The 15,205-nt window shown below is 35.4% G+C and overlaps 1 protein-coding gene across 1 annotated transcript; it reads left to right on the top strand.

The window, feature by feature from the left end:
• The first annotated feature begins 1,487 nt into the window (after window positions 1-1,487).
• On the top strand, window positions 1,488-14,939 carry LOC106063456 (uncharacterized). The gene is made up of 6 exons (XM_056034653.1): window positions 1,488-1,615; window positions 6,335-6,855; window positions 7,106-7,263; window positions 12,336-13,261; window positions 13,366-13,556; window positions 14,061-14,939. The coding sequence occupies exons 2-4, from the start codon at window positions 6,363-6,365 to the stop codon at window positions 12,840-12,842; spliced, it is 1,158 nt and encodes a 385-aa protein (XP_055890628.1). The 5' UTR covers window positions 1,488-1,615; window positions 6,335-6,362; the 3' UTR covers window positions 12,843-13,261; window positions 13,366-13,556; window positions 14,061-14,939.
• The last annotated feature ends 266 nt before the right edge of the window (window positions 14,940-15,205 follow it).

Here is a 15,205-nt window from a genome sequence, read left to right as displayed (position 1 = left end):
ATTCCCTGCCCTCATCATAACTTCATTCAACAATTTTTTGAAGAGCTATGTAATGCCTGTGATGAATGTATTTTGGCTATTTGATATATATGTTTCTACACTTTAAAAAGGTGACATAATTATAAACCTTAAATTCTTGAACAATAAAGAGACAAAACTAGTTATCTCAATGTAGACTACATGATGATCACCCTGCCCAGTGTCGAACACACTAATTGCATGTCATGAATTCTTGAATATTTACTGTATTAAAGGATCCCAGCGACTGGTATTAAAACCAATTGAAATGTTATATATATTATTGAAAAGGGGTGGGGGCTGATCCATAAAACCATCTATTGCTACACATTTGTGGAAACTGTAGTTTTGCTTTATTTTTTTTTTTATTGGAAGAGAATTGAAACTCAAAAACAGCTTTTAGCTACGCTCATGGAATATGATGACTGTAGTTTTGCTTCCGTTTGTTTATTGGACGGGTAAGCACAAAACCTCGTATATGCGAATGGAATTGGCTGACTAGTTTCGCTATTGTTTTTAGTGGAAGAGAAAGGCCTTCGCTATGATTAAGGAAATTAATGACTATTTTTGCTTTAGTTTTTTTATTGTTTTTTTTTACCTCAAAGGAGGGTTGAACTTTTTATTTTGGAGACCTCCCCCATCCTTGCTTATCACTTGACATAAATTGTCAAATTTTTAGGAAAATCGCTATAATAAGGCTAGTCTTCGAATGCGAAGATGAGTGAGGAATGAAGTATTTCCCATGGTTATATCCCTTCTCGAAATGCATGTCCAGAACGAGCTCACACACACCTTGAACAAATGAAGAGTTTTTTCATGGTAATAGAAGATGTTGTTATATATGATGGGACCTCTTATCTTATCTTATAAATACAGACGCTAATTCAAAAATGTATAATTAGTACTATTTCGCAACAGAAACATAATATTCAACACGTACATAATTGTGTATGACCTCTGTTCAGTATTTGTATGAATAGATCTTTTCGTTAACATTTGTTTATACCAATTGTGATCCTTATGAAATGTCACTAGTAGCCCGCAGCACTGTACAACAAACTTTTGAAATAATTATTGCAACTATAAAAAAAATTCAAAACAAAAAAATAGGAGCTTCTTTAAAACTCTGATTAATTATGTTAGTTGTACACAAAACTACTTCTCTTGTGACTTCGTTAGCAGTGGCCTTCAGCAATCGTGGTTCGAAGGGGTTCAATGAAATTAAAATAGTTCCTAGATCAAATCTTTATCAAGGAATGACAACGGGCAGAGATCAAACTCGTTACCATAGTGACGATAGTCTAAAGCAGCTGCCACAAACACACATTCAGGCAGCTCGTTAGAAAAATAGATCTAGTATTCTGATCAATAAATTATCCGTATAATACATATTTTATAACGAAATCAACATTCATAATAGGTCTACAATAAAACCAGCTGTCAACTGTTCACTGAACACAATGCTAAAAAAAAAAACGTAATAGATAGGGTAAGTGGGTTGGATAATTACGCATCAGGTGTCATCAATACTGAAGACGCCTCTGTTAACCCTCCTCCAATTATTTTTAGTTCAAAAATTTATCATCGAAGCAACAAGGTAAGTTCTGTAAGACTTTCAATAAAACATTTGTCAAATTGAATGTATTTTATATAGTTTAGATCTCGTAAACTAGAAAAGATAGTGGAAATCCGACATCATAATATTTTAGACCATTCAAACTTCTGATGCTAAGGTTACTTTTTTCATTTCTGGAAACGAAAAATCTAATTTTTTAAATCACTTATGCAAGCAGTTTTTTCATAAAATTACACAATTTTTACAACTATTTACTATTAATAGTAACAAACACAGGTGGTGCTTTGGAAGGGGAGACTATGATTGATCATATCTTCGTTATATATATGTAAACGTTTTAGATTTTTTGTAAATTTTATTGGTAAGCTAAGTAAGTTCTGTTATACTATTCACTACATTTACACACAAAAATGTATACTTTAAAAAAAAAACAAAAAAAAAAACATCTATTTAGTATGCATATTAGTTAGACATAATTTAAAACAACAATTAATAAGTAGTTTTTCATATTATCGCGTGTTCTATAATGCCCTACACAGACATTGATCCTTTACTAAACAATTAGATCAGTTAGGCCAGGTTCATATTTAACTTCACATTCTTTTTCACCTATCCACGCAAGGGGGGGGGACGTAATTTACTGACTGATTTTTTGCTTTGATTTTGTTTCTTTTAGGTGAGTTTTAATACTTAACTATCACTTGCCCAAGAGCAGCCAAGGGTGTTTTGTAGTAAAATCTCCTTCTTCTCTAAAACAAAACGAAAACAAATAATGCAAACGACAATCCCCAAAGTCCAAGAGCATAGCTAAGGAAGACTTTGATTTTAAAACCTCTCCGAAATTAACGATAAAACCCCACTCCCTAATATAAAAAAGCAAATTACACACTCAAAATGCTATGAGCGTAGCCAAAGGTGTTTTGAGTTTAAACCCTCTTTCAGCGGGGTTTGAAGCTAAAAATATACATCTTCAATATAAAAAAAAAGCAAATTACAAACTCAAATTTCTTTGAGCGTGACCAAAGGGGTTTTAAGTTTAAATCCCCCTTCAACGGGGTTTTAAGCTAAAAAATACCTCTTCTATTAAAAAAAAAAGCAAATTACACACTCAAAATGCTATGAGCGCAGCCAAAGAGGGTTTTGAGTTTAAACGCCCCTTCAGCGGGGTTTGATGCTAAAAAATGCCACTTCAATATAAAAAAGTATTTTTTTAAAGTTTTAAACCAGATGGTTTTGAGTTTAAAATCTCACTACAGAGAGTTATGAGGTTAAAAAAACCCTCTTCAATATTATTCTAAATCAAAGTACAGTCACCTATTTCTATGAGCAGTAACTAAATGGGGTTTTGAATTTGTAAAAAAAAAAAAACTCCAGTGATTTTTTAGTTTAAAACCTCCAACAGATGATTTTTGACGATAAAACTTCCCTTTTCTATATAAAATCTAAAGCAAACTACAGTCCAAGAGCTTAGCCATGACAGGTTGCAAATTCTACCAGTGGCGGGGCTCCATTCCTAAAGTGCAGTGAATAGTCATCTGCCGAAATTGAAAAAGACTAAACGTAGCTCAATAAAGATGGCTAAGACGGATTTTAGCAGTCAGTTATAGAGATCGAATTTCAATCAAGGAAATGCTATGCCGAACTGGGAATCGACCCCTTATTAAGGTTGTGAGGTTAGCGGGACATGTTCTCCGACAAAATGAATTACGCATTATAAGAGTTGCGATGACATGGAGGCCATTACGAAGAAAGTGCAAACAGGGACATCATAGTTCAACTTGGCGCCACATTTTCATGGAGGTCCTCAGAGCAGGTGGGAAGAGGCTTCAGACATTGCTGGTGACAGATTTTTGTGGAAACAGCTTTCCGCCCAATGTGCGAAAGGCGTGGGAGAATCTAAATCAGTCAGAATAGCACATTAGGTTTTTGAAATAAAACTTTTTAATAGTGTTATGTACTAGATTAGAGAGTAGGTTAGTTTTGTTAGACAAATATTTTGTGTATTGTTTTAGCGACGGTAAAAGTAGTGACGTAGTACGACAGACTAATGACGTAGTAGACTTAGACGAACAAGAGAGCAACATGACGATAGTATAGAAGTAGTTTATTTTAGATGTTAATTAGAAGTAGCCATGTTTAGGAAGACTGGACGGATTTAACAGTGATAAATAAATGGTCTCATTTTAAAGAAGTGAAAGTCGTTATAAAGTATATTTTTAACTTGTAATGTTCTGTGGCTAATTAGAAGTAATAATTAAGGTAGAATCGAAGTCAGATTAGATTAGCCCACAACATTATTTTGACGACCCCGAGACGAGATCGAAGAACGCCACGCCATTATTTTGGCGACTCCGACGCCAGAACGAAGAACGTCAGAACGAGCAACGAGTCAGACTCTGAGGTCAGAAGAAACAAAATTCTTTATTAGAGACTCGCCACTAGAGATTCGTCGCCTGCTTGATTCATACGTCTGCCTGAATTGATTGAGATTTACTTCAGTACTTGCCTGCACGTTAAGCAGAAGTTGTGCCCTTACAGTCGACAGTTTTGCTTCAATGTCAATGTTGCTGAGTTTAGAATCTACTAGATATACACACGAGTGATGATATACACTACTGCCACAATTCGTGATCGTCTGTTCAACCTGTGAGGTTGATTATTTTATTCGTTGAAGAGAGAGTTGGACTTAGCCATTTTTTTTTTTGACTAACTTCAGCAAGAACCTATTCTACGGTACAATAAACGTCTTCCGAAAGAATAAAGGGTCAGCATGTAATGAAGTTTAATTATATATATATATATATATATATATATATATATATATATATATATATATATATATATATATATATATATATATATATATATTTATTTATTTATTTATTTATTTTGTTACGAATCTCACTATCCAGACTCGCTGCAAACTGCACCATACACCACCAACTTAAAGAACTTGACAACTCAGGGCTCCAAAATAACGTAACACTTTAATGGTTGAATAAATAACAGCCAATACTGTACAATTGGCTACACTTACACTGTACAAATATCTCTCCGATAAACACCGTACCGCCGTATCAACTCTTGCACTGGCCTCTCTGTCTCGTTCCGGGCTTGCACTGGGTTCAACAGTTCAGGACTGACTTCACGCACTAGGCTCGTTGTGTCGGACTCGATCGCTGACCAAGATCAAGACGCCAGTCGTCTCAACTGTACTTGACAGTACTCCGCACTGAACCGTCGTAATGCTCCGTACAGAACCACACCGTTGAACTGTGCTGTAGTTGACCGTGTTCTGAGCCCCTGTCGTGAACCGTCTCTCGTGAACCTTGCTGTATTGAGCCCCTTTTCTCGACCGTCTTGACTGCGACACCTCCGCTCTTATATAGGGTCCCTACTGGCCTTCTCGAACCGGACAGAACGCCGCTCGACGTTTCTATGTGGTCAGATGACTACAACTTTCGTGACGCCCCTGAGCTCTGTTCACGACGGCGATCCTTCCCGAACTGTCCTGTTGACATTCGACTCGGCTGATCGTCGTAACTCGTCACGGTTGACCGCTCGTCTAGCGCTGGCCTGGGGCGATTTGCGTCGGCTGACTACACTCACACCACTACCCCCATCTGTGCCACCACCAGGTTTATAACAATATGTATATATATATATATATATATATATATATATATATATATATATATATATATATATATATATATATATATATATATATATATATATATATATATATATTTGGCGGGCGGGGGAGAAAAAATCTCCCCAAACCCCCCCCCCCCGAAAAAAATTCATGGCTTCGCCCATGGGGGCACCACACAAGGTATGTCAACCTTCTTTCTCCATTCATCTCTGTCATTTGTCTTTGATAGAATTTCATTATGATGTTCTTTCTGAAAATATTGAAACCTGCCTTTTTACCTGCCTGGGTGGACCACTTCGGGGGCCGATTTTGAGTTTGTGTTTCCACACAAAACTGTCTTTGTAACCTCGTTTTAATTATATTTCTTAAACCTACTTTGGTTTTAACTTCTTGTTAAATATAACATCTTGAGGGCAGGTAAAACCTTATTTTATCAAATGCATGTACATTCATAGGAGGAGGACAGATTTTTACAGATGAGGCAAAAAAAATTACTACTACAATGTTAAAACTGTGCTTGCAATTAATTTTGATGTAACATCAGTAAATCATATGCTGCAAAACAACAATAGTAAGAATATCATATATATTTGTCAGTCAATGCGACTTTTTACTTTAGTTTATCATCCACGCAAATAAAGATTATATTTTCTTCCCAATAGTCCTTAGTGGAAAAAATGCCTCTAAGTGGAGACTCTATTTGTATAATTTTCTTTATCCTAGAGGAACTTAAAGTTGATTACATCAATCTGACAGAAAGAATTGAAATACGATTGTACGCAGCACTAACGTTTATGTAGTGGGCTGGGAGGGGGAGCTGATAATAAAAAGTGATACTAGAATTCAAGGGACAAAATCATATGTGCATGTATATGTTTGGGTGGCGTTATAAGGCGTATTTTTCCAAATCAAGTCAAAAGTTTATGCCGGAAAAATTACGATGCGCAGGTTTAAAAAAAAAGGGAGGGGGACTTGAGAGAAATAAAGAGAAAGAAAGCGTGTCGTTAAATTTCATTATAATAATAAGGCTTGTATTCGAGCACAACGACCATTTGACTTAACTTTCTTTTTAACTATCTTTTTAGATTTAAACTCTTAGAAAAGACTGAAAAAATGTCTTATGGAAGTGTATCGTCCACTCAAGCGTCGCAGGCCGCTGATAGCGAAATCTACCAACTTCGACCTTGGCATCTTCTCATTATCTGCGCAGCTCTTTTTGCTCAAGAGGTGGTCATCACGAACGAGCTCATCTACATGGTCACGTGGGAGAAGCTTCTTGGGGTTCCCTTGGAGTATGTGTCACTGTCGGGGGTCATTTCTGGAATTATTGGTTTCATTTCAATCCCGTTGATGGGTAGATTTGGAGATAAAGGCAATCGATTGCGAAGGAAGACTCTTCTGGTAATCGGCAGTGGCTGTTGTATCCTTTTAGGATCATGTTGCATTTTTGTTGGGTTTATCATCAAATTGCTGGTTTTACACAACTATGACAATAGCCATCCCAGTCTGTCTGCGTGGAATCAAACCTGCCAGAATCAAAATGTCGAATATTTTGTTAACGAAACAAGTTTAAATGAGACCAATAGCCAAATACTTTTAGATCCTGGTAAGTTAAACAAATTAGACGAAATATCTTCAATTTTGTTTTTAAAAGTAATAATATGAATCACCCTGTCTTTGGTAAGGGTTAGATGTTAGAGGTTAACGCTTACAAGTTAATCAAACTTTAACTCGATTCCTCTCATTTTTTTCCCAGTCGTTTCCATAAAAATATCTCTAGATCACTTTTTAATTTTGTCTTAATTTATGACAATGCTTTCTATTCATACTAACTACAAGTGACGCATAACTTTCAGAGTACATGTTTCAAGATGATCCTCTCTCCAGACTCACCAGTGTCTTGGCAGTGGCAACTTTTGTCTTTATAGATTATGGTTTCGACACTGGTTCCCCAAACATTAGAAGCTACATGCTAGAATGTGTGCATAAATCACAACACTCTAAAGTTCTGTCGGTGAGTGCCTCTCTAATTCATGTATCAGACATTGTATTAGTATTATTTTTTCGGGAATATTTTTTTGGCCCGATTTCCCGCTGCAGCTCGATTTTAAAGACGTTATTAAATCCATTTTTTTTATTCTTTGATCTGTTTTATTTTCGTGTTTAAGTATGTGTTATCATACCGCTTAAACCTTTATTACGCTTTTTCTAATCCAATCACGAAATATACACAAATTTTTAGGAAAATTTAACATTGTACAAAATAATATAATTTGATATGTAATAAGATAATGTACCATAGATTCGATTAAATGTAAACAGACCTTTTGTGTAAAAACGAATTACAAACATCGAGAGTACCTGTGTTCCTCCGTATAGTATTTTTAAACGTTTTATTGCATTCACTTAACTTATTTGACTTAATCCTTACGACTACCAGTAAAGCATAATGCCTGTGTCCTCTGTTCTGGGCAGTTTCATTAGGTTCCATGTATATTCTGTCTTCTTGGCTTTTTGTTTTGTTGATCTCCTCCATTGATCTCACAGCCTAAATCTTTCCCTGTAGGTTCCAGTTTAAAGCCTGATTTGCAATATTTTCCTTTGATCTTGGAATAGTCATATCAATCCAATCCCGTTTGCCTCTTTTGATTGCCTGTTCAATTGTGTTTTTTTGTTGTTTTTTTTTGTTAAGTTGTTTTCTATAGACTTTAGTTAGATAGTTTTTGGCCATTTTGCATGTATTATGTGTTGTAACCATTTTTTGTTGAATGCCTTGACCTAGCCTGCATTGCTATTGGTACTCTCCATGTCTGTGCGCAATGCGATCACCCACGTCGCCTTCGCCTCGCTTCTGCTGCATGGGAAGCTCGTCTAAGACTTACAAATTTTTAGGACTGGCTTTAAAATCTTAACGTGTTTTATCTAAAATTGGTTTAACTTGGACAAAGTTAATTGTTTGCATGTTTACACAATTGCTTCTTTTATAACCAAAGATGAGAGAATGACATAGAGAGACCAAAAGTTAAAGAACATATTTAAATTTGTGTATCTCCATCGTCTATGATGTGGTTTTTATCACCTAAAACTATATAAAAAAGATATTCAATGTAGTACTGGTATTTCATTGAAATGTACCAGTTTAAAAATTTTAAATTTTAATTGAAAATATATATCTAAATAGAAATTTGTTTTGTAAACTTTTTAAATACAGAATTGTAAAGAAATTCTATATATGTTATGCTATTTTAAATTTTTATTTAAAAAGAAGAATTTTTCACAACAAAAAAATGCAAAAAATTGTTCATAAAAAGTCTTTAGAGTTCTCTATGTCGTTGTACTACGAATTAAAAGATGGAAGGGTCATCGTCAAAGAATGACAACTGCTGAAAATACATTAAATCTTTTTTTTAATTCATATAAATATCACTAGATTAACCATTTTAAAGGTCAAACTTATAAAACTATAAATTTAATCTTTTTTTTCACAACTACTGTTTTAAATTATATAACTGTGACAGGTGAGGAAATGTGACGAGTGTTTGGCGCGTTTAATGTCTAGGGGATGATTATTTTTAAAGCTATCACACACCAACCTATCAGCATATGAATCGGGAGCAGACACGCAACGAGACAAGCAATGAAAGATAGATACAAAAGTTAAAAATGAAGAATATTTATTTACATAAATATACATATAAGAATAAAAAGGGGGAGGGTTTGCATCTATCTCTAAACAATACTAGATTTAATCATCACTCTTGCACTTAATAAGAGAGTATGTTGTCACTTTGTCCTCTGACTTAGCTGGTTGTCCTGTTGATGTCGCAGCTGGCTGTGTTCCTGGCTTGAGGTTCTGCAGCTGGAGGTGGCGCTCTAGCGGATAGAGGGACGCCGGAGATTCAGTTCTTGTGGAGTTTCAATCCAAAGTTCTGATATCTGTAGTGGGCACAGTAGGGCGGGTGGCCGGCTACCGTGGGCACGAGGTTATTGCGGGCAGAGCTGATCTGCCGTGGGCAGCGTAATGAGCAGGATATGTCCAGTGAGTTGCAGGGGGTTGGCGTAGCTATGACGTCTCACAGATCTGGGTCTATTGGGACGTCGCACCTAATAAGTCGGCAGGTGGGCTGTCGAATAGGCGGGCAAGGTAGTAGAGTTAACCTCTTTGGCTCCGGAATCAATTCGGAATTATTTGCCACTTTTGGACGGAATTAATTTTTCCGCCATTTCAGAGTGCGCTACTTTGCTTCGATATAACTTGTATAACTTTTTAAATTATTATTGGAAAATAATAAACTTGATATAGAATTAAAGAGAAATGGATGCTCTTTCCATTTCTTATGTTTTCTAGTTTGCAAATTATGTTGTTTTTGTAATTTTGGGTTTTGAATATAAAAATTAAAAATGAAAAACTCACCAACTGACATTGAAAATATCCATCTAAGTGCATGTTTAAAGAAATTTATTGTTCAAATTGAGAAGATCAAATTGAAGATCTCAGTAGGTAAGTGCAGTGCCGAATAGCACTAAGCACATAAATAGGCAGACACCTGAGGGAGGCTGCGGATAAATAAAGACAAGTTAGGACATGTCTCTCATGCATCTTATCGATGCCCTCGACTGAGGTGCATTCGTCAGATTTTTGAAATTGCTTTAGAGCACAATGAGGAGATGACAAATGGGATTTGGAAAACAGATGGCAGATAGTAGCAATATAAAATGTACATAAAAAGGGAAAATAATAATAATATAAACATGTACATATAAGGGGAGATAATAATCTCAAATAAACAACACAGGTGGATAGAGAAAGAAAGGGGAGGGGGGTTTGAATTGGGCGGTGGTCAGCGACCAAGACGGTTTGTTTACATATGACCGTCGGTCGAGAACAATGGAGCGCGCTTGAATGGAGAGGGTGTCCGTTCAAGCGGTGCAACTCTAGTCAGAGTAGAATGACTACAGGGGAGATAATTCATTACAGGGGAGATAATTCATATCTCTTTTCTAGACGCAGTATCAGTGCGCTAGTAAAATTATCAAGGCGGCCAACCGAGATAAAGGAAATAAAATAAGATGTACAAATATATACATAGTTGCATCAACTATCAATTGAGCAACGTAGCATTAATAGGGTAATGCAGTACACTAATAAATACATGGAACATGTTTATGTTTTCTACTTACGCCAGTGAGAAATACACAATGCACTAATTAAATATAAATGAACTAAGCAAAATACACACGATAATATCCAATGGAAATAGCACAAAAGTAATTAAGATGGAACTTGTGATTAAGTTCGGCTTACCACCAGGTATTCCTCTAGGAGTAAGAATAAATGAAGTAGTCCAGACTCGATTGCTCAGCGATAGAGAAATAAGAGTGTCTGATTTGATTTGGATCTACTTTATATAGGCCTGGGAAATGTGGGCGGAAACAGGAAATGTCCTAGGCTTAGAATTATCTTACACGTGGGTGAATTAGACTTGAGATGGGAGTCGCACATTGGTACGTCGAGAGGCACTTTGACTCGAGTAATCTCCTTGATCAAAGAGAGATGTATGAGAAAGGGGGGGGGGAGGATTGACTTGCATTCCACACAAGGTGGTGTCCACATCCTGCCGATAAGATCAAAAAGTCTGGGTGTATCTTTGCCCCGGTCAAGGGAAGATAAATCGAAAGACGTGGCCTAGCTATCTCCAATGTGGTCAACTAAGTCTAGCCTGGAGAGGAAAAGGTAGTGCGGGTGAAGAATTTGGGGGTAGGGTGAGGAAATAATTAAAATAAAATAAGTAAATAATGAAAAATAATAATTAATGCTGTGATAAATTTGAGTGACTCTGACAGCGAGTTTTTGACTTGTCACAATAACTTGTTTTGATTCAAATAAATTGTAAAACTTTGAAGAAATATTTGTAAAATATAGCAGATAACATTTTGTAGATTTATCTCTCGAAAGGCGAATTTAAGTAGTATGTTTCTAAAAACTTAATTTTTATAGTTTTTTATCAACCGTGTGGCATTTGAGTAAAGTGTCGGCTTTTAGAGCTTAACGTAGTCGGTTCTAATCTCACCGAGTGCACATATTTTTTTTTACTTTTTCTTTTCCTTTTTTTTTTGTGTATTATATGAAAATATGTACTACAATAACCGAATAAATTTATAAATTTGTTTGAATATAAATATTCTTTGTAGAAAATCAAAAGATTGGCCAAACATTGTTTTAGGTCGTACATCTAGCCTTCTTTGTAATTACATACCTTCTGCATCTTGAGAAGGATAATTTTGAAAGGAGAGACGTTTCTAACAATATGACCGAACCAGCTTTTGTCTCTTTATAATAATCAGGGTTTTCTTCTATTTTAACAAACAGCATGGTACACCACTATCAATTTAATGCCGTGGATATTTTTGCCACTCTCTTGCCCTATCAAAGTCTAATAGTTTTAATTAATTTAATTGAATACACATTTTGTTTTCTATTGCGCATCTTTCATGCTAAAGCATGCTCAGTGCGCTATGGTCCTATCCCTTTTTGTGACCTATGAAACGAGGGGCTATCTATGATAAGGTTCCCGTGATTGCTAAATGCGTTCAGCAAATACAACTCTACTCAAGTTGGAACTTAAATCCGAGTCCCTTGATAAGTAACCAAGCGGTTTATGCATGGCCTTTTATTTTATACAACACTTATTAAAGTTTATGAACCCAAAAAAATTATTTAATTCAACAATTGTGTCATCAATCGGGAGAGAATGAGTTAAATTAACGTCAGTCCAGTACACCCTTGTGATTGTTGCTGCTTCTGCCCGAACCATGGACGAACCAGTAATCTGCAAAGTGTAGTTGGCTCTGATATAGCTCTTGTCAGAACTAAAAACAAAATATTATACAGTCTTATGAAATGTGGCAGAATTAGGGTCTCTTATTTTAAATTTCACATTATGATTGTTAAAAAGTAATGCATAAATATGACAAGCATATCAATGTATATATCAAATGTATTTAACACTCTTAGCAAGCCAGTACGTATTTTATGTATAGTAAGTGCCTCTCTTTATTTTGCTTAACAAATTTTGTCAATTTCAGGTTGGTGTTATAATGTCAGGTCTCGGAGGTTGCCTAGTATCCATCATTGGATTGTCTGACTTTAACTTTACCGCTGAGCAAGAAACAGACCCCAATCTACTTAAAGCTATAGCTCTTAGTTTTCTACTCATGGTCTCTGTAGTAATAACTTTTCCAACGACTTTAATCTACGGTCGTTACTTGCTTCATCAATACGATACACGGACTAAGGAGGATGGAGAAAGAAACAACTGCGGCTGTAGTCATGAGGAAGACAGGCACACGAAGCATCTGTATAACAGTCAAAAAACTTCTGAACAATTAAATCCTAGCGAGACCAATGCTAAGCTAAACTATTCCAAATTTCCATGTTCAGCTCTTCAAAAGACTCAGAATGTTAATGTAGATCTTTCGGAAAATGTAGATTTCAAAACAGTACAATCTGAAGCACCCATAACATTTGAACACGATCTGAACATCAAAGACAAAAAAAAAAGAAATCGAAATCTCGTTAAGTCAATGGAATAACTATAGCGATGACGAGCACCAGATTTTATGCCCTATATCAAATCATTTCTATGAGTATAAATCAGTTTATGAAGGAACCAGAACGAAATGTGCTAAGCTAATCTCTTTCACAGTTTTCCGATTATTTGCAAGATTTATTTCCCAACTAAAAAATCCTTGGAGATCTTACAAAGTCTATTTTGTATTTCTGTCTTGCCTGCTCGCCTTTTTCGCATCGAGTACGAGCATTTCATTCGAACTTTATTTCACCCATTTTGTGTCCGAGGGAGTATATCAAGGTAAAGGTGACGCGCCCCAACAGGATGAAGCTAAACAAAGATATGACAGTGGAATGAGGACAGCTGCAATAGGGACTTTTGTTTTCCAGTCCGTATTTTTACTCTATAATGCAGTTCACCAGAAAATTTCTTCAGAAACAGGTAACCAGAGATAGTATCTTAAGAAAATTAAGAATTTGGGAAAGTTAGGAAATGATGTGAGCCTTGATCGTAAAGTTGTTTACTGCTATGTTTTTTTTTTCTAGCTCTGGTGTATGAGTTCATGATTGTATCGTTGCTGCTGGTGCCTTCACTGCTGGCATTTGTCCTGACCAAAACACTCGTTTCATTCTACGTGACCATCATTGTGAACGGAGCTTTCCGGACTGTCTATTTTACCACACCATACATATTGGCTGCTGAGACAACGCGATTGGACGAAGGCGACCAGACAGAGGTATACGAGAGCTATAGTTTACAGTAAATGTCTTATGTCTTAAACAACTCTTGTTTAAAAAATTGCTTTGAAAAAATACTAAATCTCAAAATTCTGCATCTGACACAGTGCATCATGTTATATTAATTATAGCAGAAAAAAATAAGTTTCTATGTTCTCATTAATGGTATTAAAAAAATAAAACTGTCAGAAAAAATGGCATAAGTGTGAAAATCTAAGATTAACTACACAAATGACCAATGAAATTTAATTTTTGATCATCCTTGAATACATATTCTTAGGTAAAAGTGTCTTTATCAAAAGCCTAAAATTTATTATTATTTTGTGTGAGACTTACTCTAACCTTTTTGTCTTCCATCATATATCATTTTGAGTATTCCTTTAAAAAAATAATATTTCTACTCTGAACAAATAATTTAAATGAGGTAATTTTTATATAAATGTTTTGCTTTATTTAAAATTTTATTTTCTGTTTAAATTTCTTTTTCTTTTTTTTTTTTTTAGCACACGGCTACCTCCAAAACCAACCTATCATCCGGGAACAGTTCAGATGCTGCGTACGGATCGGTGATATCCAGCGTCGGTACTATGGGGCCGTTAAACTTTATCTTGGTGTCAAGCTTCATGGGGCCTCTCCTAAAGGCAACACAAAACCCTGCCTGTCCTATGTTCTATTCGATCTCTGTGGCCATAGTGACTGTAGGAGTGTCCTTTAGCATAATAGTCAGTAGATACCGCTATCAGCGGACTAAATCAGGCATGGTAAGATAGTTTGTTAACCAGCAGTGTCAGACGCGAGATTGGCTTCTACAAAACTACCTATTTGCGCTACTAGTGTTTAAACAGATTGGAATCGATGTGTGTAATAATTTAATAAAATATTTAGAAACCTTTAGAGGCGTGTAAGACAAATCATTAAATTTGAAATGAATATCCAAGTACATATTGTTTTTATGTAGCCTAAATATGTGAAAAACATTGTTGAATAGAGACATCATTAAAAGCTATTTTTAGTCTTTGGATGTTAATGTCACCAAAATGTTGAGGAAATGTTGGTCAGTACATTTGAAAAGAGTCCACACGGGCATTGGTCAGTCTCGTTGAGCTTTGTGAGTTGTGTCTCTCCAGACAGCAAAGTCTTAACCACAGACTTATATAATATATCTAGACTGGAAACCGGAAACAAATTCTTATCCGCGATTGATCGATTCACAGACCTATATATATATCTAGGTAACTCTTTTTCAAGCTCTAATGGAAGTCGCCCCAATCAATCTTTTCTGTCTTAGAAAAGTAATGATCTTTATTTTTCAAAGTTTAGAAATAATGCACAATCATTTCTCGGATTTTCTTTAGAATGGGCTATTAATCTTTTTTTTTTCCTTTTTTTTTTTTTTTTGCTGTTCAATTACTATATCTAGATTTAAGAATTAAATTATATGTTACATAGGTTAGGGTTGAAAAAACGACTTTACTACTTATAACTACTTTATAAAACAACGCTTTGTTTCAACTTTTTGAAAAAAACAAATCACATTTTTGGTAGTTTTTATAGATCTCCATGTCCAGTCTAGATACAATATGTATAAGTCTGTGGTCTTAACCTTCTAGGCTTGTGCATTAAACTGACACGCACAAAAAACTCAATT

The sequence above is a fragment of the Biomphalaria glabrata genome, chromosome 1 (genome assembly GCF_947242115.1).
Source record: "Biomphalaria glabrata chromosome 1, xgBioGlab47.1, whole genome shotgun sequence".
Lineage (NCBI taxonomy): Eukaryota > Metazoa > Mollusca > Gastropoda > Planorbidae > Biomphalaria > Biomphalaria glabrata.
This window is presented reverse-complemented; position numbering and strand designations above follow the sequence as displayed.